We start from the raw sequence: 27638 nt of genomic DNA on the forward strand, positions 1-27638 counted from the left end.
GGATTAACACAGTAAACATCATTAACTGATTTGACCCTGGTTGCTGACTTGGTTTCCTATTAAGTGATGTCACCAATTTATCTTAGTTGTCTCATTTTTATTGCTTTAAACTACCTAAGAATTTTCCACTTTTATTGTAGCCTACTTGGATTAAACGTTTTCAAATAAAAAGTTTTATTGAGAAATTAAATCACAATGGCAGCCAAAAAGAAGTTCAAGCTTATCTTGTAATATGAATGACGTTAATTAAAAGTTATAGAAAAGAGAGAGTGTAATAAAACAAGTATTTTATAATGGCAAGTTCAACTTCATTAATCATAATAACAAATCAACAAGAGAATGAAAAAATTTCTCAAAAAAACAAAAAAAAAAAAAAAAACAATACAATGAAACAACTAGCAATCCAAATAATATTGTTGATACGTAAGGTTTTAATTTTGAACTTATTTTTTTGGGAACATTGTATATATAGTTTGTAAAAAAGTGAGCACCAAAAAGATAATAACAGTAATTGTCCAAGCAACTTTGCAAGGAGAGCTAAAATAATCATGTTGCAAAGCTTCTAGCCAACTATGCCAAGGGAAAATCGATTTCCGATAGAACGCCTTCAACTCTTTGCAGACACGATAATAATCGGAGTTCATGTCAGCATAGATCACATTGTCGATAACACTGTTCACCAAATGTCTAGTTTCATCGCTGTTGCCTAGCAAATTAAGCATGACCCCCTTTCGAACAAGTAAATTCACATCTTTGTTAGTCTTAATAAGGAAACCTAATAGGATAAAATAATCTGTAATGTATGCTTTATCAAAATAATGACATTGCTCCAAAGCCAAAAGGTTTCGGATAATAGTCTCGCTTGAATTGTCTAATGTTAAAGGTGGCATTTTCAACGCTCCCTTTGTGAAGTTTATATCAAATAAGCAACTGCTTGAACCCTTCTTAAACACCAATCCAGCCTCATACAATTCTGTTGCAGAGTGCAAATGCTTAACTACGTCATTGCTTCTTTTTGGTAACTTTTCCGATGGAGGTAGCCAAAAGGTTCTAAGCAAATCGAGAAAGTGTTTCATTTTCAAATGCGGACTATAACTTATGCCTTGAGTGTTGTAATAATCAAAGTAGCTAAATGTCATGACTTCAATTAAGGACCTGGAGTAGCTTGGATGAGAGGCAAATGCATGGTGAAATAGTTTCTCCAAAATAAAGAATGGAAGTTGATTTTCTAGTAAAATCAAGTCAAATCTAATAGCATTCATCAACCATGTCTCTATACTTGCACCATTGTCTTCACTTGTCCAATCGTTGAAGTAGTCTCTCCAAAACAACTCAAGAATGAAAATGGCATCCACTATCATAATCTTTACAAAATGATCACTGCTAAGTCGGATGGTCTCAGCATAACAACATCGAACACTTTCTTCACACTCCTTTATAGTCCTCACTAAATCCTCCAAACTTATATCAAAAACCTCAACACGTTGAATGAAATACTTAAGATATCTCAATTTGCGTTGTTCCATGGTTCTTAATTCTGCATTGCCATGATGAAAGGGCCCTATTGAAATAACCTGGGGAGTGTAGTGTTCCTCCTTCAATTTACGAAGATATGGTGGAACCCTATAGATGCAACACTCAAGTGATAGGGGAAGCTCCAAATTTTGTAACGTTTCTTGAATTTCATTTACCACGTGTGTACATTGATGTTGAATTTCAATTGATGAACTTGCTCCCCTTTGAATTTTTGCCTTTGCTGACTTCATTTTTTCCACCTATAAACTTCACTTTCTGATTTTCCTGATGAGAACACAACATTCACTAGCATTATAAATATTAAATAAATTGTTCTAATATTTTTTTTTTTTTAAGAATACTAAGTATTTTAACCCACACATAGGAAAATGAGAGAATGTCTTAAAGAAATTAACAGTGGTGTATATTCAAAAGGATCTAACTCTTAGATACACAGCATAGACTTTTAAACCTCTTTATTGTTCCAATTATTTACTAGCTTTAGGACCTTGGCTGCCCTTTGAATTTCATGCTAGGAAGTAAGAACCTCTCCTTGAATAAACACGTAAAATAAAAGTGATCTTACCAATGCTCCTCATCGATAAACATGATTACCACATGTTGTGGTCTACTAAGCATTCAGCAAAAATTTCTTATTGTCTAATCTAATATGTTCAAAATGTGGGTGTGGGTGTGGGTGTGTTTTATTTTTATTTTTTTTGGGGGATAATGCTACAAAACTTCCTTCAAGTTTATTGGAACTTACATTTTGAATCTCTTAGTTTCAAAATCCACTAGTTTCCTCCTTTAATATATTGATCCTTACACTAACCTCCTTTAGCTAATTATTTGTTAAAAAAATCAACCTACATCACCATCTAACCATTAATTCAAATAAATATTTTACCTTTAAGTACAGAAATAGGTCCCCCGCCCCTTTAAATTTTTACCTAACTCAAGTGAATTACCAAGTTATGATAAACCATTGAAGATGATGATAATAACAACTCATAATAATCTATCTATGCATGAACATATAAAGTAGCCCCTAAGATTAGATATGGATTTGCCAGCGGTATTTAGTTTAAGAGGAACCAAAACTAAATATCATTGGCATCTTATAGCATCTAACTATCTCTCAAAAAAACATTGTTAAGATCAATTTTCAAGATAATTCACAAAAAGATAGCATCTAACTATCTCTCAAAAAAAAATTACACCTATAGAATGAAATTAAATATCTTGTTTAATATAAAAAAAGCACCAGAAAAAAAAAATATATATATATAATATTCCAAGTGATACCAAATAATTGGCTGTGAGGCAAAATAAAACTAGTTTCAAATCGCCAATGGTAGCTTCTTCTTTTTTTTCTTCTTTTTTAACAAATAACTACATGCCACATGAGTTCTAGTTTTCCTTCTATATTTACTAGGGTTGTGCATCAAATCCACCAACCTAACAAAACCGACCCAATTCAACTCAACCCGACCATTTAGGTTGGTTTTCGTGGATTGGTGGATTAGGTTAATTGGGTTAAAAATTTATTTTGAGTCTTGGGTTGAGTTAGATTCAGGTTGATTGTTTTATTATCTTATTTTGATTTATTTTGGTTATTTAAGAATTATTTTAAATGAATTTAATAATTATTTAATAAAATTATTTATTTTTGATGAATTTGGAAATTTGTAATTTAATTTAGGTATATTATGTGAATAATAATAATTTATTATTAAGAAAGTAATTAAACAATTATTGAAAGTCTAAGTTTTTATAAGACATGAAGTATGTAATCACAATCCACCAGTCCAACCCCACTCAACCAAACCCATGTTGATGTAGGGACATTTGACGAGGGTGACGCATTCTGTAGTAGCAACTTTTGAGATTTGGCACTTATCAAGGACCAAGGGATTGATAACATTCCACTACAGGATTTAGGGAGAAATAGGTCTGTATATCAGGAAGATTATGTTCCTTATTTAAGGTTAATGTGACAATCATGCACAAGTTCTACGGAAGATATTCTAGTATGTTCGACAAAATTATCTAGAAGTCTGGAGCAAATCCAGATCAATGATGATGTCTATCTTCAACAAAAGATCGCACGTAGAAGTTGGAAAGCAGCAAATCACATCCCTAATTGATTTGCTTTTATAATTATCCCTTATTAGAATTTTAGTTGACTTATGAGTATTATTTGTATTTAAATTTGAATTAGGATATAGATTTATTTGCTTTCCTAGTTTATCTTTATCTTTATTATGTTTCCTAGCTTGGTTAGGAATTCTAGTCGTAAGGTCTATGAGGTTCTATTCTGAAAGGGTGTAAGGGGACCTTGGGAAAAGGGAGCTTATGTATTATCAAATTGATTATTATGATGAAAACCGGTAGATTTTTATCAAAAGTTTCTGTAGCACTCTTCTATCTCTTCTCTTTGTCTTGATCATGGCTTGACAAACTATAGATCAGAGTAGAGTCATATCACTGACTTCTATTTCACACATCATTCCACTGCATAGTTTTGCAATAGCTGCAGGGCCCTAACCTATCTCCCGTCACACGTGGGTTAGGTTGAATTGGTCTCTACACATGTGATGATGTGTGTAAGCGACTAAATTTCTAGTTCGAAATAAATCAAACAAGTAAAATAGTTTCACAAATGCGAATTTGTATTGATGATTGTGTGGTACAATTCTCTGTGATTACAAAAGAGTTATCCTCTGATTCGATCTCCTTAAAAGATTTGTTGATTGGATTTGTGATGATGTGATTTTGTTTTGAACACAAGATATCCTTCAATTTGGTTGAGGAATGGATCGAAGATCTTTGGAACTTAATTACAATGAATCTCTGGCTATGAGCTTGTTAGAAATTCTTTGTTCTTCGCGTTCTTCGTGCGTTCGTCGTCTTCGAAGGTTTGTGGTGGAAGTTCTCCGGGGCTTTGGAGGCTTGAATCCGTGGAGCTTCGTTGATTCGTGGTTTGTTGATGTTTTTGGACACTTTTGGCTTGATTCTCGTGAACTTTAAGATCTAGGCAGATGATCTGGATGATTCTGCTTCGAATGTTCTTCGATTTTTGGGGTTTGAAGTTCTTGAAGTTCTTGAAGGCTTTGAGGCTTAATCTTCACAGAGCTTTTTCACTTATGAATTCTGGATCCTCCAAAATGTCTCAGGAAGGCTTCTATTTATAGGAGTTTTGGGGTGGGTGAGCGACACGTGGCGGAGCTTGATTGGTGACACATGTCACAGCTTGATTGGTCCGCTTAAGTCATCGCTTACACGTGCGAGGTTGCTTGAGTCATCGCTTACACGTGCGAGGCTGCTTGAGTCATCGCTTACACATGCGCTGATGCGTGATTGGCTCTTGCATGACACTTGGCAAATTTCTGTTGGCTTCTGAATAGTGATAGCAAAACCTAGCAGCAACACATGGTGTTCTGTAATTGGCTATATTTTGTGGACTTGATAATGTGATGTGTCAGCTTGTGATAGGTCGGGAATTTTCCCTCTCTACAAATGCCCCCTCGAGACTCGTTCACACACACGGTCTCGGAGTGTGGTGTGGGAATGAGTTTCGAAAAAAAAAATGGATTTTTGGTACTTGACTCTTTAAGTGAAGTAGTTGAAGGTAGTGGAGTTGTTGAAGGTGGTGCTGTTGAAGGTGGTGGAGCTGTTGAAGGTGGTGGAGCTTTCAGAAGGATAAGATTAAGTTGAAGTACTTTCAGAAGAGTATTTTGGATCGTTGGCGGCGATCACAAGATGTTGAAGATGGGGAAGATGAGAGAATGGTGGCTGGATACAGCATGCAGGGTCATGGAACTAACCTCGTGTTCTTAAGAACTTCTGGTGAAGTTATTTCAGAAGATCACGCGTTGGATTTCAACGAGGACAGGTGGGAAAATGGTTGAATGCACCTGCATATTTGTATCACCCAAATTAAGTTGAAGTAATTTCAGAAGCTTATGTATTCTGGGTATGCTGGTAGCGGCAATGAAGCAGATGGAGATGAAGCAAAGCAAACGAGCAAAGCGTACACCACCATGGTACTGGCCCTGTATGCTGGGACCCTTCTGGTGTAGATGTTTATGGGAAGTACAACTTTGAATATGGGACTGACTGTGCGTTGCATGGGGTCCGGCAGTAAGTAATTGAATGCGCCTGTGTAATGGGACCATGCTAACGGACATTATGTTGAAGTAATTTCAGAAGAGTATCTTCTGAAATTCTTCAAGCTGATTTTAAGTTGGAGTAATTTCAGAAAATGAGTTTTGAGGTACCAGCAACGATGACCTTTGGGTCCCCCAGTAGTGGGGACATGGAATAAGGCTTTGATGACCATTTACCAACACCAAAGGCTGAATTCTGATGAGCTGGCGCCTTGGAGGTTGTTTTAAGTGTTGATGGAAAACAATTTGTAGGATACCCCAACACTTTTTTACCATCTTCATCTACTGCCACTTGTTGGAAAAGCACAGAAAAAATGAAAGATGGAACTAACTTGTGAACCTGGTTTGGAAACCAGACAAGTTGCTGTTTGTTCCGAACCACTGCTGCTGCTGGAAGATCAAGCAATTGGAAAGAGACTACAGGAGCCCTGAGGTTAGGAACAGGTGTGTCCGCTGGACTTGGATTCCCTGGCCAACCAAGTCCACGGAAACATGGGAGGTCGATGCAGACCTTGTTATGAGTAATCTTATGGACAAAGGTGGTCGTTAAGTGGAGAAACAAAGTTTGTTTGGATCTCAAAATTGCAATGATGTTGTAAATAGGGTTTTGATCGAACCATGGGAGGGTTGATCTCAAACCGATTATGAAGCAAAATCGGTTGCTAGGTGTTGAGAATGATGAGGTCATAGTGAGAAATGGTTGTGAAAATGAGGATTTGAAAATCTGAAAGAGGCAAATCTTCATTTCATGATTCAGTGTTTTTTTTTTTTTTGGATGAGTTTTTGATGAACCCGGCCCTCCTATTTATAGTAGAGAGATGAAGAATGGTAGGTAGGTAGTTGAGAATGGTAGTTGAGAATTTTTGGTGAGAATGGTAGATGGGGACGGTAGGTGGAAATGGTAGGTTGGAACGGTAGGTGGGAATGGTAGGCACCGAACGGGAATGGTAAGTTGGAGACTGGTAGGCACCGAACGGGAATAGCAGATTGAACTAATGACCTAGTGTAATTTTAAGACACACTTGTGAGAGTTCATTTGTACTTTGAAAGGCAAGCCTTGATGGAATCTGGAGAATAACCCTGCGAGGATCCCAATTAAATGGATGAATCTCAAATTTTGTTCTTGAGGACCTAAGTTTTGAACACTTGGAATTGAGTCATTTTTGCAATTTTCAAGTCTCAAATGACAGAACGGACTCCAAAATCGGAATGTACTCGAAAAGTTGAGCAAGATAGGTCCATCTCAAAAATTTTGACATTTGGTCAACATTCGCACAAAAGTCAACTTTTTTTGGAAATTGGACGTTTGCACAATTTCTGAGCTTCGAATGAAGAAACGGGTCCCAAAATCGGAATGTACTCGAAAAATTGAGTGGGACAGGTCCGTTTTGAAAATTTTGACTTTCTGGTTAATATTTGCACAAAAGTCAACTTTTTTGGAAATTGGATGTTTGCACAATTTCTGAACTTCGAATGAAGAAACGGGTCCCAAAATCGGAATGTACTCGAAAAATCGAGTGGGACAAGTCCGTTTTGAAAATTTTGATTTTCTGGTCAAGGTCAAAGGTCCATTTGGTCAAAGTATTTTCTCTCTTTTTTTTTTTTTTTTTTTTTTTTGCAGGCGGTTCGGATCCGGGTCAAATTTTCGGGTCGGTCCGGGTCGAATCTGGACAAACGGGTCAGTAGTGGATGATGTCATCCATGACGTCACAGTGCCGAGGGTGCGTGTGGCACGAGTGGCACGTGCGGCATGTGTGGCACGTGTGACACGTGCGAGCGCTGGCTGTCCTAATCGGCGCGTGGGACTGAAGGCCGCGAACGCCGATGTTGCCGGAGGCGCATGGCGGCGCGTGGCTTGACGTTTGGGCCTGAAATTTTCAGGTTTTGCAGATTAGAGGCCTTAGAACACGATGGTATAGTCAGCTTTCCAAAATCATGGGCAGATTTGCACAGATTTGAAGGATTAGGCCGCGGATCGTCGCTAGCCTGTGGCGGCGCGTGGAGGCGCGTGCCTAGGATTTTGGACCTGAAATTTCTGGGTTTTGTAGATCGTGGGCCGTAAAAGACCATGGTATAGTCAGTTTTCTAAAACCATTGGCAGATTTGCACAGATTTGAAGGATTCGGCCGCGGGTCGTCGCGAGTCTGAGGCCATGCGTGGCGGTGCGTGGTGGCGCCGCTGCTGAAGATTTTTCTGGGTTTTGTACACCAAAGTCCTTAGAAGATTTTTGTGGGTTGATTTCTTTGTGCAATCTTGTCAGAAACTTTAGAAATCCAAAATGGAGTCCGCACACATTGTTGGATTTGTTGCCACCTTGGTCTACTTTGGCGGGGGCCATTCTGACAATGCTTGACAATCCAGGCAGAGAGTGGTTCCAGAGTAATCACTGAATATCTCTGTTGTCCTCAAGAAGTCGGTGACACAGTAGAACAAGAAGCTTTCCTTCGTCGGTCTAGGATGGGAGACTGAAAGCATTGCTGGACTTGTTGGCACCTTGATCTATATTAATGGTGGTTGTTCTGACAACATTTGACAATCCAGGCAGAGAGTGGTTCCAGAGTAATCACTGAGTATCTCTGCTGTTTACAAAGGAGTTGGTGATGCAGTAGAACAAGCAGATTCCCTTCGTCGGTCTAGGACTTCATTCATAGTCTAGTGTCATAATTTCTGAGGTCTAGTGTAATTTTTTTCTTTCTGACAGCATGATACATTTATGGGCTTTGGTATTTCTGATTTTTCAAATGGGCACGTCACCCTTTGAAAATATGGCACTTTTAACTTTTTTACATGTGTCTTTTTTTTGTTTTGTCTACTAGCTTCTATGGATCTCTATATAAAGCCACTCAGGACATGCACTAACTCGTACAAAGGTAATCTCTAATAACAGAATACTCTATAGTAACATAATACTCTGTATGGAGAAACCATGCCCACCCCCCTTTTTTTTTTTTTTTTTTTATTTTATTTTTTTTTGTGGTTTTTTATTTATTTTTTGTTTTTTGTTTTTTTTTTTTTTTTTTTTTTTTAGTACACAGGTATCATGATGCTCTTTTTTAAGGATTCGAAAATTGGTGAAGAACCAGCCTTGTTTATTTATAAGAAGAAAGATGACAAGGATGCGAAGCCTACGACCTTGATTGTTCGTCCGCCCACAATTGGAAAATTTTCAGAGAAATGGGGTCGTAACTCTTATCCTCTCAATTTGCCGAAATGGTCACAGGTTGTTTCTTCTAATGGCGGCTCTAACTTGGAAACAACCATCCTTCTTGCCTCGCATCACAAAAATGTTGCTAAATCAAAGCCGTACAACACTTTGGGACGGGAGATAATTGCCAAACATGCGGATTGGGATTTTTCCTTTAACGTGAATGGAGGATCTTCTTACTTCTTCCTTTATTGGGATTGGCTAGAAGATGTGCTCAGCCGGTGTAAACAGCTCCTTGATGTGACCCACCTCTACAGTGCGGTCTTTGCTTCCTTATTCACATATGATTATGATGAAAACCTCATGAAAGCATTTTGTGAGTGTTGGAGTCCGTCCACTAATACCCTCCATACCTCCGTTGGGGAAATTTCCATCACACCATGGGATCTTTCCATTCTCGGTGGACTTCCTTGTACCGGTGCATTTTATGATGAAGTAGTACCCAATGCGGAAGAGCTAGATGGGATCAATGACTAAGGACGACCTTATCTACCGTACAGCTGTCGCTACCTCTTCCTGGCGTATCATCATCTTCAAAATCGGCTGAAGAAACAAGGGAAAGTAAGTGTTCGCGACTGGATTACTTTTTGGTATAGAGGAAATAGCAAGTATTCGGCTCCTAGAAAACCAGCGAGACGGACAACCATTCCCAAGTATAGTCAGAATCCCTCGGGTGAGATAAAGGAGCATGGGCCATGGCTTGATAAAGAACACGGGGTCTTTGTGGATCTTCAAGTTGAAGGTGATTTAAAGGAGGAGACTTATTTATCGGCGCTTCTTTCCTGTTGGCTGTGCATATTTGTCTTCCCTATCAAGGATCAGAACAGCATCCGTCCGGGCACTTTCAAAATTGCTAGTTCCATAGCTAATGGTCTTTCATTTGGCCTTGCTTCCCCAGTATTGGCTAGCATTTATCGTGGGCTTAGTACCATTTCTTCCTCTTCTACCCCGAGCAAGTCCGGAGCTAGCTTTGCCATCCATTATGTTCATGCCTGGGTAGGTCATTTCTTCCGAAGCAATCGCCTCACCCAAGATAAACCATCTGATGCTTTGATGACTAAATATTCTGGTGTGGGCTATGTCTCTCCGTTCAACGAATTCTCTGCACGCAAGCATATACGAAACGCCACCAACTTTCTTTGGCACCGAACTGCTTTCAAGAAAAACTATGACCAGACTTTTATTGACAATGATCATTTATCCGTTCAGAAGTTCGACTACTTTATAAGCCTTCGCTCGGGGTACTTGTCACTTCGATGTGAAGACCAACATATTGTAGAAGCATATAGTCCTCACAGGTTCAGTCGGCGCTTTGGATTTCATCAAGACATCCCAGGTGATTTGAAGGAAGAAATTCACACCGGTTCTTTAAAAGACCTCTACCAATTCTATCAATCCTTCTCTTGCTGCAACACAGATTCTAAGATATTCATTCCAGCTTTTGCCACAGACTTTGGAAGTCGAGTCAGACATAGCTACAAACAATGGTGGGAAAGGGTTTGCGGCAATGATTTTACCAAAGGAACAGACCTCCTAGCTGACATCGCCTCCTTCCCTGTTAAGCCACTAACATCCAACAAGCCTCAGAAGGGAAAGAGGGAACTACAAGACCCATACATTCCACAGCCTTTGTCAGAGTTTGCACGACGTCGTCTTGAAGATGATAGTCATTCAAAAGCCTCATCTCGACATATCGAAGTCACCTGCAGTCAAGGCACCAAAGGTCTATTTGTTGTACCAGTTAAAGATGCCAGTAAGATTTCTGAGGAGGAGGTGGGTAACGACCTGGGCTATAATTGGAAACAATCGAAGAGTCCAATGGAGGGTGTTGATGTGGAGATTTCTATTAATCATGCACAGCTCCTTTCAAATAGCGAGTCTTCTATTTCAAAGCCATCTGCGAAGAGTTCGGATCTTGAGAGGTGTGAATTTGCTGATGTTGGTACGTCATCCCAATTTCCGATTGAGACAGAAAGGGCACCTCTGCCATCCCTACAACCAGTTAAACCTCCGGAAGTCTCTGTGTTTCAAGCCAAGGCACATATTTCTTCTGTGCGTAGGAAAGGGGCTTCTATGCTAGGAGATGTTCTTCTAAACAGGCTTTCAAATCTTTCCGCAGACAGCATCCTCCCACAAGCTGAAGTACAAGAGATTTATAGTGAGGTTGAAAGTCTTGGAGTGGACCCTCAACACTTGCGCGAGAATGTTGACAAATATTGCGAGGGTATTGTAGACTATTTGAAGATGAAGGAATTTCTAAACCAACGACCAAGTTCTGTCGTCTTGTCTCAACGCCAGGCTGAAGTTGAATCCCTTTTTTCTGAAGCATCGCAGAAGAAAGCGTCTTTGAAGACTGAACTTGATGCAGTTAGATTGAGGATGGTTGACTTGAAAACTGAGCTTGTCCAGTTAGAGCAATTATTGTCTCAAATTAAAACTCATCAAGTTGAACAAGACGATGTTGTACAAGACTTAGAAGAACAACTTGAAGAAGTCAAATCTACCCCCGCTCTTGAAGACCAGGATATGGAGGCTTTAGAGAAGATACGAGCCCTTCTGGAAGATAATCGTTCTAGCTTGAAAGATTTGAAATGGATGTCGTAATTTCTTTTGTTTTAATTTCCTTTATATATGTCAACATGCTTTCCTCTTGTACTATATTTCTTTCGTTAATCAATAAAGAAGACTTTATTTTCTGTTCCTTCATCATTTTTTTTTTTTTTTTTTTTTGAGACTGAACTTAGCAAAGGATACTAAGTTGCCTACGTACCCTTGAGAGGGATCAAGTCATCACGTAGTTCAAAAGATTTTTGTTTTTTTTTTTTTTTTTTTTTTTTTTTTGGCACAAAAAGGGGGGCGCAGTGTGCAATAGTGGGTATCACCACTGATCGAACCCGAGATGGCCTCAAGGGTGACACGGGCGTCCAACCGCTACGCCACACTCGCAATTGTTAACATGGAGTGGGATTAATTTCTCCTTATTGGTACACTTTCAAGCATAGAAGCATTTGAGGAACTTCCCATTGATGGGGCCGATCTTTGCATCGTCATTGTTGATCAACTTGTGAGCTTGGTTAGTGTTTGCCCCCCTGCTTGAGAGTTGGAAGTACACCATAAGCAATGGTCACATGGTTTGACCTGACAACTTCATTGAAGTCTAGATCAATCTTGTTTTCTTTGGCAAAAATGGAGGGCTCATGTGTGTAATCCTCGCCCTACGCCCCACGGTATTTCATGGGTACCAATTGCGCATAGTGGGTATTACCACTAATCGAACCCGAGACCTTGGCCTCAAGGGCGACATAGGCATCCAACCACTATGCCACACTCGCAAATGGTGTCATAAAGGGGGATTAATTTTTCTTTATTTGTACGCTTTCAAAGGTAATGGGAAGACATCATGTACCCTTGCAGCGTTATGGTGGGTAGTTTAAGCTCTTACCGAGGAGCAATCCTCGATTTTCAAGCATAGAAGCGTTTGAGGAACTTCCCATTGATGGGGCCGATCCTTACACCATCATTATCAATCAACTTGTAAGCTCCATTGGTGTAGACTTCTTGCACAACATAAGGTCCATCCCATTTTGAAGTGAACTTATTGCCTGTACGATGAGTTGTGATGATAGGTCTTCGAACGGCGAGGACTAAGTCACCAACTTGGAATGATCGTGGTTTGACTCTTTTATTGAATACGCTTGAAAGACGAGCTTGATAGCATTCAAGGCGTTGTTGGGCCTCGAGCCTTTTTTCATCAAGTGCCTCTAATTCTTGCAACCTGAGCTTGGCATTTTCTTCTCCAGTCAATCCTTCTTGAATGGCAATCCGTAGTGATGGGATTTGGCGTTCTAAAGGAAGGACGGCTTCAACTCCGTAGACAAGAGAATATGGCGTTGCTTGAGTAGGCGTTCGAAATGTTGTTCGATATGCCCATAATGCTTCTCCGATTCTTTCATGCCAGTCTCGCTTTGTCTTGGATACCACTTTTTTCAACAAACTGCCAAGTGTTTTGTTAAACGCTTCAGCTAGTCCATTTGCCGGGGCATTGTACATGGAGGAGTTGTATTGTTTAAATTCAAACTTCTCACATAGCTCTGTCATCAGCCTATTGTAGAATGGTTTGCCATTATCAGTTATGATATACCGAGGGACACCATACCGATAGATCAAGTGAGTTCGAATGAAATTGACCACCGTTTCTTTCTTCACTTCCCTAAGGGGTACAGCTTCCGCCCATTTCGAGAAGTAGTCAGTTGCGGCCAAGATGTACAAGTGGCCACCGGATGACTTTGGTAATGGCCCTATTGCATCAAGCCCCCATGCATCAAAAGGCCAAGAAGCTACAGTTGGGTGTAGAGGTTCTGGCGGTTGATGGATGAAGTTGGCGTGATACTGACAAGCTTCGCACTTCTTAGCGCATTCCATAGAATCTTGCACCATTGTAGGCCAATAGTAACCCATTCTTTTGATCCTATAATGTAACTTAGGACCTGACTGATGTGCGCCGCATATTCCAGAATGAGCCTCCTCTAAGGCTTGTTTAGCCTCCTCCTCTCCTAAGCAACGGAGAAACAATCCATCAAATGAACGGCGGAAGAGAGTGTCTTTATAGTAAATGAATCGAGCAGCCCTCCGTCGAATTTCAGTCTTGTGGCGTTTATCATCCGGGAGTCTTCCATTTTGAAGGTATTCAATGATCACTTGTCGTCAATCTTCTTTTTCGACAAGGCATACAGAAATGATGTTGGCTTGCTCTTCTTCTTCTTCTTCAACCACGAGAGGTACCACCCACCTTTGGGAAATAGCGACCTTGGTTGTCTCTTCTTGGGATAATGCTAAGGCAGTAGCCAAATTAGCTAAAGCATCGGCCTGTCTATTCTCCTTCCTCGGTATATGCTCCAATGTGATGGCTTCAAAATTTGCTAGCAACTTCTTCGCATATTTGCAATAGGGGATGAGGTCTTCTTTCTTGACGTCATATTGCTCCAAGATTTGGTTGATAACTAATTTGGAGTCTCCCAATATCTCAAGTTGCGATATGCCCATCTCAATAGCCATCTGTAGACCAATGATCAATGCTTGATATTCGGCCACGTTGTTAGAGCAGAGTTCGCTTAATGAGAACGAGTAAAGAAGTATATGCCGTTGTGGAGAAACAAACACTACACCTGCCCCCGCTCCTTCTTGACGTGCAGCCCCATCGAAAAACATCACCCATGGTGGCATTAGTTCAATGTAAAACACATCTTCATCTGGGAAATCATCAGAGAACTCCCAATCAGTCGGAACTGGGTGATCAGCTAAGAAATCTGCCAATACTTGTCCTTTGACAGCTTTTTGTGGAACGTATGCAAGGTCATATTGTTGAAGCAAGACTGCCCATCGAGCTATTCGACCCGAAATCACTGGCCTGGAGAGGACATATTTGATTGGGTCTGCCTTTGCTATCAAGCGGACCATATATGCTTGCATGTAGTGCTCCAGTTTGTCTATGGCAAAGAAAAGAGCGAGACACATCTTTTCAATAGGAGAATAATTTAATTCAGCCCCATTAAGAGTTCGGCTTAGATAATAAAGGGCTCTTTCTTTCCCCTCTTTATTTTCTTGCGCCATAAGAGCACCTAGAGACCTTTCTTGGGCCGCAATATACAGCACCAAAGGCTTTCCTGGGATAGGAGCACCTAAAACTGGAGGATTAAGTAAGTATCTTTTGATGCATGCAAAAGCATTGCTGCAAGCCTCATCCCATTCAAAGTGCACATCCTTTTTCATCAATCTATTGAAAGGTTGACATCGACCAGCCAAATTCGAGATAAATCGTCGTATGTAGGCCAGTTTTCCTTGCAAGCCTCTAAGTTCTCGCAGATTCTTGGGCTCTGGCATTTTCTGGATTGCTTCAATTTTGGACTGGTCAATTTCAATACCGCGGTGCCTCACAATGAAACCAAGAAATTTTCCAGATGTTACGCCAAAAGCGCATTTGCGGGGGTTCATCTTAAGCTGATACTTTCTCAAGCGGGTGAACACGGATCGTAGATCTACCAGATGGTCTTCCCTCCTTTTTGTTTTAACCACCAAATCATCGACATAACACTCCACGTATTTATGAAGTACATTATCAAAGATCTTCTGCATGGCCTGTTGATAAGTAGCACCAGCATTCTTTAGTCCAAAAGGCATCACTTTGTAACAGTAAATTCCCTTAGGGGTACGGAAAGCTGTAAGCTGCTCATCCTTAGGATTCATTCGAATTTGGTTGTAACCCGAAGATCCATCCATGAAAGATAAAACTTCATGACCGGTAGTGGCATCGACCATGACCTCAGTGATGGGTAATGGAAAATCATCTTTGGGACATGCATTGTTCAAATCACGGAAGTCAACGCACACTCGGATTTGTCCATTCTTCTTCTTGACAGGAACGATGTTAGCAATCCATTCCGGGTACTGCACTTCACGAATGAAGCCTGCTTCGATGAGCTTATTGACCTCGGTTTCTATTTGAGGGATAAGCTCTGGCCGAAAGCGTCTTTGAGCTTGTTTGACTGGGCGCACGCCTTTCTTTACTGCCAAATGGTGTAGAGCAATACTCGGATTGAGCCCAGGCATTTCCTTGTAAGTCCAAGCGAACACATCTTTGTACTCTATTAGGAACTTGAGGTATCCTTCTTCTTCTTCAGGGGTAAGAAGCGCACTGATGAAAGTTGGCCGGGGTTCTTCAACAGTTCCTAAATTGATCTCTTTAAGTTCATCAACTGTAGCTTGTCCTCCATCTTCCAAGGCTGGAGGAGCTTCATCGACCTCTTCATTGGTTGCTTCAGCATCTGACAGTGTACCCTCTTCTATTGTAATATGAAACGAGGATGATACCTCTTCAATTCCTTCATCATGGACGAGTGACTGGCTTGTATGTACAATCGTTCGTCTTTTGACTTTGAGCGATCCTTCAGTGTTGATCTCCAAGGTAAAGTTACGTTTCATGCGTGAAGGAATGCTACTGCGGATCTCATCATTGGCTTTCTTCTCCCCTTGAACGTCAAAGTTTATTGAACTCTGAGAATGACTATCAATAGGCCTTTTCGTTGCCCCCAGTCGATCAAAGACTGATTTACAAGCAAGAGTGTCCCGATTTGGTGTCAAACAAGTTGTATTTAACCTGTCGAACACTGTGATTCGTGATGACGAGGCCTCGATGCGATCAAACACTGAGACATAGGGTGAAGAATGGTCTTTTCTTTGATTTGAACTTTCGCCGACCTCCACCGTTATGTATTGAGAACTCGAAGGATCGCTTCTTTTCTTGGTCCATATCTGAGCTGGTTGTTCGGGAGTATAACCTAGTCCGGTCTTTGGGATAGGAATTTTATGCCCTTCAAGCCGCATTTTCCTTTGTGTTCTGCTAAGGCCATGCATCTTTTCTCCGGTGGCTTCTGGAATTAGCTTCCCTAAGTCTTCTTGTTTTGAGAAATCGTAGCCTGCTTTGGCTAACAGCCTATATGCCTTTGGGTCGAACCATTCTTTCGTCCGCTCACTTGGTAGAATACCATGCTCTATCGGACTTTGCGAAGACCTCACGAATCCATTTAACGGCTTCGAGGGCAAAGGATTTGTGGATGAAGTTAAAGGCATGACATGATTTTCTTTCAATATGGCTACATCCTTCATCATGAGCTTTGCAGGTCTCGACATGTCTTTTGTAGGTTGAAGGCATTCCGCAAATGGTGATTGTCCATTCTTGCGATGTGATAATGGTATATACCGGAGGAATGGTTCTGGACCTTTCTTTGGGGAAGAAATGTCCTTTTTGGCGATGAATTTAACATGCTCCTTTTCATCTTGTTTACCTTTCATAGACGGGATCTCAACTGGAAGAACCTTGCTAGAAATGTCTTCTTTTGCATAAAATTTTGCATCAGCAAAATGAGCTTCGGTCTCTGCAAAAGGCTTTAAATCAGCATCGACTTTTTTTATTCCATTTTGAAAGAACTTGAAGCATTGATGCAAGGTTGATGGCACTATTCCATTTTCATGGATCCAAGGACGTCCTAACAACATGTTGTAGGTCGTCTTAGCGTCAATGACGTGGAACAAGACGTTGCTTTTCAATTCTCCAATGGATAATTCTAGGTGGATTAGGCCGATTGCACGTTGTCCTCCTTGATTAAAACCTTGGATGACCAAACGACTGTGTGATAATTCTTCCATAGTAAAACCTAGTCGTTTCATGGTCATTTTTGGAAGTATGTTAACGGCTGAACCTCCATCAACAAGGATACGCTCGATCCTTTGTTTACGAGCATAACCAGAGACATAGAGTGGGCGATTGTGAGGCTTAGAGCCTAACAATAGATCCTCATCAGTGAAAGTCAAATCTGGAGAGCATGCGTAACATCCCTGTGTTTGTTGAAGCGTATTGGTATGAGGGGCGTATATCTCTGGCTCCTCAAGAGCTCGGGTGAGCACTTCTTTTGGTGATGTGGAGGATTGCAAGGGTTCAACTTCATTGACCTGAGATTGGAGTTCCTCCAAAGATGATAAGGTCTCTTTTGGATCATCATGGTCAACGTCCTCCTTTTCGTCCTAGATTTCGCAACGAGAAACTGTGTGGACGGCCTCGGCTGAGTTATTTTGAAAGAATTTTCTGGGGAAGAATTCTTCCAATGTGATGAGCTTTCGAGATTTTCGGGTTTGTGCTGAATCTTCATATACTTTTGTTCCCAGTCTCCTTTGCCTCTTATCACTCATTCTTTTTGACCAAGGCTGAATTTGGTTTTGTGCTCTTTTGGACTCTTGGGTGATCAAATGAAGAGGGAATGCTCGTTTCTTCTTCCATCTCTTGCGAACAACCATTGTCCAACCTTCTTCCTCATCCGTCGTTGACCTTTTATCATCGTTTGAATTATAATGAGGTGCTTTTTATGAGAGCTGAACTTGAACCGGTTCTAGAGAACCAAAATGGATGAGCGTGGTATTTGTCCCTTGCTTAGTATTTGGAGACAGGGAACTAGGTAACTCACAAGAAAATGTGACCAGGTTTGACTGAGCAACATCATTAAAATCCAAGTCGATTTTCCTTTCCTTGGCTAGCTTCATGATGAGTTCTTTAAGAACAAAGCATTTTTGGATTGGATGACTTATGATTCGATGATACCTACAATAGTTCGGGTCATCAACTTTTCCCATCTCTTCCGGTCGTTTGCATTCTGGCAATTCAATTAATTTCAACTTGAGCAGTTGTTCTAGCATTTCAGGCATATCGGCGTCTAAGAAAGGATAGACCTTTTGTTCCCAGTCTTTAAGTGATGAGCGACGCGTCTCACGTTGTTGACCTCCTTCAGGCCTCTTTTCATTGGCCTTCACATTTTTTGTTGAAATTTTGATTGGGGCAGGATTGACATTCATTGAGTCTTTGATATTACTTTTTGCATTCCTGTCATTTTTCCTTATTTCCCGTCTTTCTTTCCTTTCTTCAGGTACGGGAGGTTTCGTATTTCCATGGCTGGAAATACTTAATTCCATGTCATGCGCACGAGTTGCCAATTCTTCAAATGTTCGAGGCTTTACTCCTTGAAGGATGTAAAGAAGTCCCCAATGCATGCCTTGGATGCACATCTCTATAGCAGATATTTCAGTAAGTCTATCCTTGCAGTCTAGACTCAAAGAACGCCACCGATTGATATAATCAACGACGGGCTCATCCTTCCACTGTTTAGTATTGGTAAGCTCCATCATGCTTACTGTGCGTCGTGTGCTGTAGAATCGGTTGAGAAACTCCCTTTCAAGTTGTTCCCAGCTATCGATTGATTCAGGCTCTAAGTCTGTATACCAATCAAAGGCATTCCCTTTTAGTGAACGGACAAACTGCTTTACAAAGAGGCCTCCTTGAGTCCCTACATTCTCGCAAGTTTCCACAAAGTGAGCAATGTGTTGCTTAGGGTTTCCTTTGCCATCAAATTGCAAGAACTTAGGAGGTTGATACCCATTTGGCATTCTCATGTTATCGATGCGCTTTGTATAGGGTTTGGAATATATGAGAGAACTTGTGGAAGAACCTCCATATTGTGCTCGAATGGTATTTGTAATCATATCCTGCAGCTGTTGGACAGATATTGAGGCCATTGAGGTGGAATGTCCATGTTGAGAAGTGCCTTCATCTCCTTTTCCTTTATCACCTTTGGCGTTTTCTCCTTTGAAGGTAAAGCCAGGTGGCGGCTCAAGGCCAAGACTTGATTCACCCAAATCTTGTACCTCCAACTTATTCATTAGGGTTGCAATTTTGACATCCTTTTCTTCAAGTGCCTTTGTGAGAAGGATGACCCTTTGTTCCATTTCAGCCATCTTTTCTTCCATCGTAGAGGTATTAGTCATCATTACTGGCATGACCTCTATAGATGACGGGGAAAATGATGAAACAGGATGAGTCAATGGTACTTTACTCCTTAAGTTTCTCATCACGGGTGAAGAGTTGATAGAAAAGGTCTTTGTTGGGGATGATTCATTACTGGTCTCCAAATCTTTCGAGGCAGATGAATCTTTAGTGGTAGCTTTCCTATTTGCAAGAAAGTCCAGAGAGGTGACAGCAGGAGATTGGCTTTCTTGGGTTGGTTGAGGTTGGAGTCGATCAAGAGCTTTGGACCGACTGCGAGTGATTGGGCCGACATACTCATCAGCACTGGAATCATCAACCACTGACTTTCGAACATTCTTGCTAGAGGCCATTGAAGCTAGTAGCAAAATGATGTCGAATTTCTTTTCTTTTAAAGGAGGAAGAGATGAGAGGCAGAGAGGTCCCACCGGGCGTGCCAGAATTTGTAAGCGACTAAATTTCTAGTTCGAAATAAATCAAACAAGTAAAATAGTTTCACAAATGCGAATTTGTATTGATGATAGTGTGGTACAATTCTCTGTGATTACAAAAGAGTTATCCTCTGATTCGATCTCCTTAAAAGATTTGTTGATTGGATTTGTGAGGATGTGATTTTGTTTTGAACACAAGATATCCTTCAATTTGGTTGAGGAATGGATCGAAGATCTTTGGAACAGAATTACAATGAATCTCTGGCTATGAGCTTGTTAGAAATTCTTTGTTCTTCGCGTTCTTCGTGCGTTCGTCGTCTTCGAAGGTTTGTGGTGGAAGTTCTCCGGGGCTTTGGAGGCTTGAATCCGTGGAGCTTCGCTGATTCGTGGTTTGTTGATGTTTTTGGACACTTTTGGCTTGATTCTCGTGAACTTTAAGATCTAGGCAGATGATCTGGATGATTCTGCTTCGAATGTTCTTCGATTTTTGGGGTTTGAAGTTCTTGAAGTTCTTGAAGGCTTTGAGGCTTAATCTTCACAGAGCTTTTTCACTTATGAATTCTGGATCCTCCAAAATGTCTCAGGAAGGCTTCTATTTATAGGAGTTTTGGGGTGGGTGAGCGACACGTGGCGGAGCTTGATTGGTGACACATGTCACAGCTTGATTGGTCCGCTTAAGTCATCGCTTACACGTGCGAGGTTGCTTGAGTCATCGCTTACACGTGCGAGGCTGCTTGAGTCATCGCTTACACATGCGCTGATGCGTGATTGGCTCTTGCATGACACTTGGCAAATTTCTGTTGGCTTCTGAATAGTGATAGCAAAACCTAGCAGCAACACATGGTGTTCTGTAATTGGTTGTATTTTGTGGACTTGATAATGTGATGTGTCAGCTTGTGATAGGTCGGGAATTTTCCCTCTCTACAATGTGATGGGTTGGATTGGGAATTTCTCAACTTGTGAGGTCAAAAAACCCACCAACCTAACCCAACTTGATCCATGCACACCCCAATATTTAACCAAATCTTATTATCTATAATATATACAAAACCGAAGATGAATTTTGGTTGATCTTCTAATATTGTGTCATATAATCTTTTAAGACTTCACTATTTACATGTTATTATCTATATGTTATTTTACTTTATATTTTATTATATATTTAAACCCTATATTAGAATCTTAATACATCATATTTTCTTTGTATAGTAGAAAATTGAATTCCATGTACAAACATAATTAAAGTATACGTTTATTAATAAATATTATGATTATCATTTTCATATTTAATGAGAATAAAGAAGATAATAATTTATATCTTGTCAAACTTTCCTGCGTATTACACAGGTTGCCAGCTAATACCGATGAATTTTAGTGGTAAGAAAAATTCTATTTATATACATATAGAAAGATTTATGTTGAGTAACGAAATTAAAACCCTAGAAACCTAACAGATTTATTTACCAATGTATTAGATTTACATTTTTATTTTCATAGACCCCATTGTCTAAAGTTTCTATTATTAGAGCTTCAAGAAAGTGAAAAATAGGAGTATGGAGAAAGAGCGAGAGTGGGATAATTTTGATAAAAAGAATTAAAGTTTAAGTTTCCATAAATCTTAATGACTAATGGAAAGGTTGAAATCAATCAAATTTTGGTTCATAGGCGCACTGAAACCAATAACTTGTGCTATATAAAATATATACATTATCTTTTTTGGCATATATATATACATTATCTTTTTTGGCTTACAACAAATGAGTGTTTTTTTTTTTTTATATAAGATAAAAATTCTACTCTAACCTAATTAATCTAAGTATATGTAGAGGTGTTAGCGGTGCGATGCGGTGTGGTTTTGGGTTATTGTTTAGCTAAAACCATAACTGTACTGCACCTTATTTTTGTAGTCACATGTGTGGTGCGGTGCGGTACGGTTTAAAGTTTAACCAAAACCATAACTGCACCACACCTCATTTTTGCGGTCACATATATGATGCGGTGTATAAGATGCGGTTTGAATGATTTGAAATTGATATATATTTCAAATTTTGGGCTTTTTCTACCTAGCCCAAAACTAATTTTTCTCTTTATTTTGGTCCAAGTTTTAAACTATTAAGCTAGTTTTTCTTTATTTTGGACTGGCTTTGTTAATCAACATTTGCTAAGGTTATCAATTTTTTTTTTTTTTTTTGAAAACTAGGATTATTAAACTATTAAGAATATATTTAATATAAAAATAATTAAATATATTAATATATAGAAAGGGTGCGGTACAGTGCGGTTTGTACGGTTTTCTTATTATAAAACCGCAAACCACACTGCACCATACGGTGTGGTGCACTATTACTTGTGGTACGGTGCACTATTACTTGCAGTGCGGTGCGGTTATGCTATTTTGCGGGCGGTTTTGGTGCGGTTTGTGCGTTTTGTTGAACACCCCTAAGTATATGTGTGTAAAGCTCTTTCCTGAAAACTTGAATCTTAGCATTTATCCCCCTCCCTCTCACACACCCTACAAGCATTTATACTTGTAGAGTAACCACCACGTTAAGGGTACGCAGTAGTCAATAAATGAGTATTGACATTAGAGATATTTGGATTCAAGTTTCCCTTACCTAGAGAACTAGACAATATTAATGGCGCACAAAATTCGTGGTTATTAAATGTTACCACAACTTATTAATTAATTTGAACTCTAACAATTCGCTAAGCACATATTAAATCAGTAATAGAGAATGGAATAACCATAACTGAGAGATAGAGAGAGAGAGAGAGAGTCTAGTACCTTCTAAAACAATAGAACTTTGTTATGCCACTGAAAGATGAAATGAAGGCACTAAAGAGTAAAGACCTTGGGCCACTTCTGTAGATGAAATCTAAATTTGTTGTGTCTCCAATCCAAACTATCCCATAAATGAATTATATATAAGCAAGAAATTTGCTCCCTTTTTTAAGTTACATGCTAGGTCCCTTTCTCTCTTTTTGTCTCTCTTATTCCTTGCTTTCTCTTTTTCTTTTTCTTTTGTCTTCAAGGATAGTTAGTTTTTAATTCTTGCCTTTTTCTTTTCTTTGTCTGTAATGATTCTAGTCTTGAGGTTGAATGATCCTTGCAAACCCTAACACAAATACACTAAACAAATTAGATAGCCAACTCTTTGGGGGCTCTCATTCATATATGAGTAGAAACATACGTCTATAATAAGGTGATCAAATTGATCAATAAATTTTTTTTACACGTTTATACAAAATATATTGAAAGTTTGAGAGGCCAAATAGGATTCATCCAGAGGCAATCAAATATTTTACATGTATAAAATCTTATAATAAGAATTCAAACAATACATGGGAGCTATGGAAGCAAATGCCTTTTAGCCTCTTGTGATGTGGTGCAGTCATCTTATTGTCAGTGTATTTTTGCTAGGCACTTGAAAATTTAAACATATCATGTTCAAATCCTGAAAAAAAAAAAAAAAAAAAAAAAAAACCCTACTTTTAAAATAAAATGTAATGCTACTAATAGCTAAAAATAATAAAAGAAGAAAAAACATCAATTTTTAGTAAGATTTTGAGTCAAAATGAATTCGTTTTTTTTATGCCTAAACGAAATAAGGAACTTTAAGTATATATTTATAGACAAAGTTTAACTACAAACTTAGTTGTAGCCTAGGCCTAAGGTTACAACTTCATTCAATATATTTTTATTAGATGTGAATTTTACCATTGGATTACATTTTTTGCTTATGTCCTCCATGCTTACAAATTTTCTATAAAAAAATAAAAATAAAAAACAATAATTATGTCATCAATCAATTGTTTAAATTGTAAGTTTTTATAGTATAAAATTTTGTATAAAAAATGAGTTTATTGATCATATAGTAAATAACATCCAATTAGCATAGAATTTGACATGTATGTTAAGAATATAAAGAACATGCATTCCAAAAATTAAATTTTCAAAATATGTAGTAATATTAATTCTTTTAAAGAAAATTGTAGCCTTACACTACAACCAAATTTGTAACCAAACTTTTTTTTATAATTATTATCAACTTCAGTTTTATCAAAACCTGTAAAGTTTACATTAACTCTGTAAATGTTTTTGCAAAGGAGAGGGGTAAAATTTATAAGCAACCCAGAAAAAGAGATCAAGAAAATATTGTACCAAGTCCAAAAGGCTGAAGCTTCTTGTTTTTCACTGGTACATAAATGAAAACTGCACGACAGACCTTTCCCTTTAGCTTCCTTCAGTAAATGAAAAGAAAATATGCTTTAGAACAATAGATGGACTGCTTATAAAGAAAAGAACCTCTTTCTTTATCTCTTCAAAGTTCGAAGACTTGTGTGAGTTGGAACATCCAGTACTGCAAGCCCCACCAAGATTATAGTACTTTATTGCCAAAAATTGCTTGTTCAATTCCTTCCTAACAAACTTGTCAATGAAGAGTCTGCAAATCGTACAAAAATAAATAAAATAGAAAAATATAAGAATTTGGAGTGCTTTACACCCTTTCACTCTCACATTAACACTCAAGTTAAGAACCATGAATTCATTTTGGGGTAGAACTACACTCACCCTAGAAAGTTCTTCTCTCACTTGGAAAACTAACAAATGTCTTATCGATTATCTCTCAATATAAAGCTGAAGAGCCTATAATAGTCCTTCTAAATTGACTCTTGTCTTCAGACCTCATTTCCTTTCGACATAAAATTAAAACATTATGATGTCTCTTGTTGATAGGAATGTAAATTTTTTGTCTTATTTGTTGTGTTCTACTTTATAGTTCATCAATCATAACTTATCAAGTATACATTTAACTTTTCTTATGACATAACCAAAGTTTAAAATAAATAAACAAACAAACACATGACATACCATAATTAATAGAACATAAAAACTAAAACAGAGGATTTGTATTCTCTTTGTAAACAAATCAAAAAAAAAAAAAAAAAAAAAAAAAGACTGCTTAGTTGGAAACAAGCCTTGTGAATTTGCATTATCTTGCGGTAAGTTTTGGAGCGAGATTGAAAAATAACAAATTGAGCCCAATCGACTTGTGTTCTAATGCGGATAGCTAGGCCCACTACTCACTCATATGAGGCTAGTGGCGCAAAAATAGAGAATATCCACACAAAAAAAAAAAACACCAATTTGCAATACTGCAAGAAGAATTTTCATTAAAGTGATGGAAAAAATACAACAAAGATAACTTTGATGGTATTCAAAAGATAAGAGAAGTGAGAGAGGTGATGAAGGAGAGAGAAAGGACTCTACTCTAATTGTACTACCACATACTAGAGCAAAAAATATAGAAGGTCGTTTGATAGAACTGCTTATTGGGAGTTTGAAGTTGATTCCTTCCTGCTTCACCCTTTGGGATTTATAATGGATTAAGAAAACTCTTATTATCCATCTCTCTATAGTCTATAACGGTTAAGGGTTTTGATCATTGGCAACACCAATGCCTCTTTCCAATCTCTAGCTATACTACAGCAACATAGGCAGAGTTGTCACCCAACGCCATGTCATAGTTAAAATTTTCAAGTGTTCAAAAAGAATTTGATTTCTGACTTTTCCAACTAAGATCAATTAAAAATTTGCTGTTGTTCCTCTCCATCAAATTGAAACTCTTTTGGTGGGTTCAAAAGTGCCTCAATCAATTGGGCTGGGGACTGCCATTGGATTTGGATGATGTCTGACCTGATGCTCCATGGGCTTGTAAACCATATATATATATATATATATATATATACCTTTCTCGATTACAAACTATATGGATCAAAATCATAAGGATCTTTGAAATATTGGATTCATCTCCAAGCTATGAGCTTAGCCCAAAAAAAAAAAGGCCTATCTCCTACTTATTTCGAGGACTTAAGGTCGAAGGAATAAGGACTGACCTGCGTTTAATTTGGGCTTCAGTCGTCATGAATATACATGACTATGTGAGAAAGACAGGATTTAACAACCTCTTTCTCTTACCCATATTTGTACTTTGGGTAGTGACCTAAGCCCATTTCTCTCTCCGAATTGGCACTGTTGTTGAACTGCAAAAAAAAAATGTGGACCTAGAAATGTGATTGGGCCCATGAACACTCAACTTGATCTTGATGTGATTGAATAAGTCCAAAATCCTACTCTGAAAATTTAAACTTTAGAAATAAAATAATGACTCAACATGGTTGTGATTATCTCATATCTTTTGGATTTTTTTTTTTTTTTTTTTTTTGAGGAATATATCTTTTGGAATGTTGGGATTGTATTAAGTTTTTTTTTTTTTTTTTTTTTTTGGTATGGCTGATAGTGATGTCATATTCAAACTTGTGTGGTGCAGTGATCGAGATTAGGTTGCAAAATTACAAATCTATAGAAAAATACGTGACTTTTTTGTTATCTGAATGTGATACCATCTTCAAACATTACCAAAATTTTTGTTACTAAATTATCATGTTGAATACTTGAATTACTTCAGCCTTTTTTTTTTTTTTCCTAAACCATTTAAAACGTAACGATATTATTTGTACATCCATGAGGCTTGTAAAGTTATTGATAAACATGTATAGTAAGAATCTATTAGGAAAACATCTCTTTCTTTTTCGTAGTCGGTAAAATGATCAGAAGCAAGTTGCATGTGGTTTAGAAAAAAATAAAAAAAAAATAAAAAAGACAAAGATATTTAAAACAAAAAGTTAGGCCATCGTAATTCATATGACTCAAATAACCCATACTGATTATAGGCTTATATACTTGTAGAATAAGCATATTAACTTTATGTTAGTCTAGTTAACCTAGAATTAATCAAATATTCTCTAATATATAAATCCTATAGATTGTGGACTTAAACAATTAGACCGAACCACGTAAAATTTTGTGTATACTTTCTTTTTCATATTTTCGCTTATCATTCAATCATCACACATAAGTTTCACATGGCTCTTCCACTCAACCCTAAAGGACAGCTTATTGGCTTTCAATCCAAATCTCAATCCCAATCCCAAATCAAATCTGGCCCAAAAAGGACCCCATCAATTGAACAGTAAGTACTGCACATACACGCTCTATGTAAGTAGTATACAAATACAAGTAACAGGAAATTAGATAAATAAATGAAACACGAAACTCATGCTGCATATATGCAATGCAGTAATGGGAAATTAATGTCAAATGTGAAATCATGGTATTGTGGACAGTGGTGAAGCCCAATTTGTTATCAGTAGTCATATATCGTTATCAAGAGCAATTAGTCAAGTCCAATAAAATCTTATCTCCTCGATCCCTAGGCCCTAGCGAAAGCTTCGCATCAAAGGGCGGTGGTGGTCCGTAGTACGTACTACGTGGTCGGCATATATCCCTTTACCCTTTACCTTTACATTTTTTTTTGCTGAATACCCTTTACCTTTACTTATTATGGTTGGCGCCTTTTTTGTTGTTGTGACATATGATATGGTAGGTTACAAAGTTATTCGACCCTTTTCCGAATAATATATAATTGACTTTAATCTTATCAAAGTCGGTACGATTTTTTTAATTTAATTTATAATTTTAGAATTAAATTTGGATTTAGTTTTTATATGTTAAAATAAGTTTTGAGTTATTAAATTCAAAATTTTTTACCATTTAAACTTTGTGAATAATCATTAATTTATTATGGTCTCAAAGTAAAAAATCCTAAGTTTTATCACTGTGACTCTACTTTACCTCTCATTTAAAATATTAAAAATCCTTTAATTCTAAAGTTTTTAAGAATTGGTAATTTATCTTTATAAAAGTTAGTTCAAAATATAATTTTTAATCAATCCTGTAAGGACACGATTTGTAACGACCTAAAACGATATTGGATTCGCACGTAAAAAGGCTCAAACAATATCATTTGTAGAGCGTGGGTTTGAAAGGCTAGGCTTTGGTCACCGGAGGATGGTTTGTCGTGGTGTTCATACAGAATTAAATCGTGTTCGCT

General features: G+C 38.3%; 1 protein-coding gene across 1 annotated transcript; it reads right to left on the reverse strand.

Moving 5' to 3' along the window:
- Window positions 1–383: 383 nt before the first annotated feature.
- On the reverse strand, window positions 384–24286 carry LOC126716099 (UPF0481 protein At3g47200-like). The gene is made up of 4 exons (XM_050417101.1): window positions 23990–24286; window positions 23846–23896; window positions 22469–22799; window positions 384–1800 (listed from the first exon to the last, which is right to left on the reverse strand). The coding sequence occupies exon 4, from the start codon at window positions 1764–1766 to the stop codon at window positions 444–446; it is 1323 nt and encodes a 440-aa protein (XP_050273058.1). The 5' UTR covers window positions 1767–1800; window positions 22469–22799; window positions 23846–23896; window positions 23990–24286; the 3' UTR covers window positions 384–443.
- Window positions 24287–27638: the final 3352 nt, after the last annotated feature.

This window comes from Quercus robur, chromosome 2 (genome assembly GCF_932294415.1).
Source record: "Quercus robur chromosome 2, dhQueRobu3.1, whole genome shotgun sequence".
Lineage (NCBI taxonomy): Eukaryota > Viridiplantae > Streptophyta > Magnoliopsida > Fagales > Fagaceae > Quercus > Quercus robur.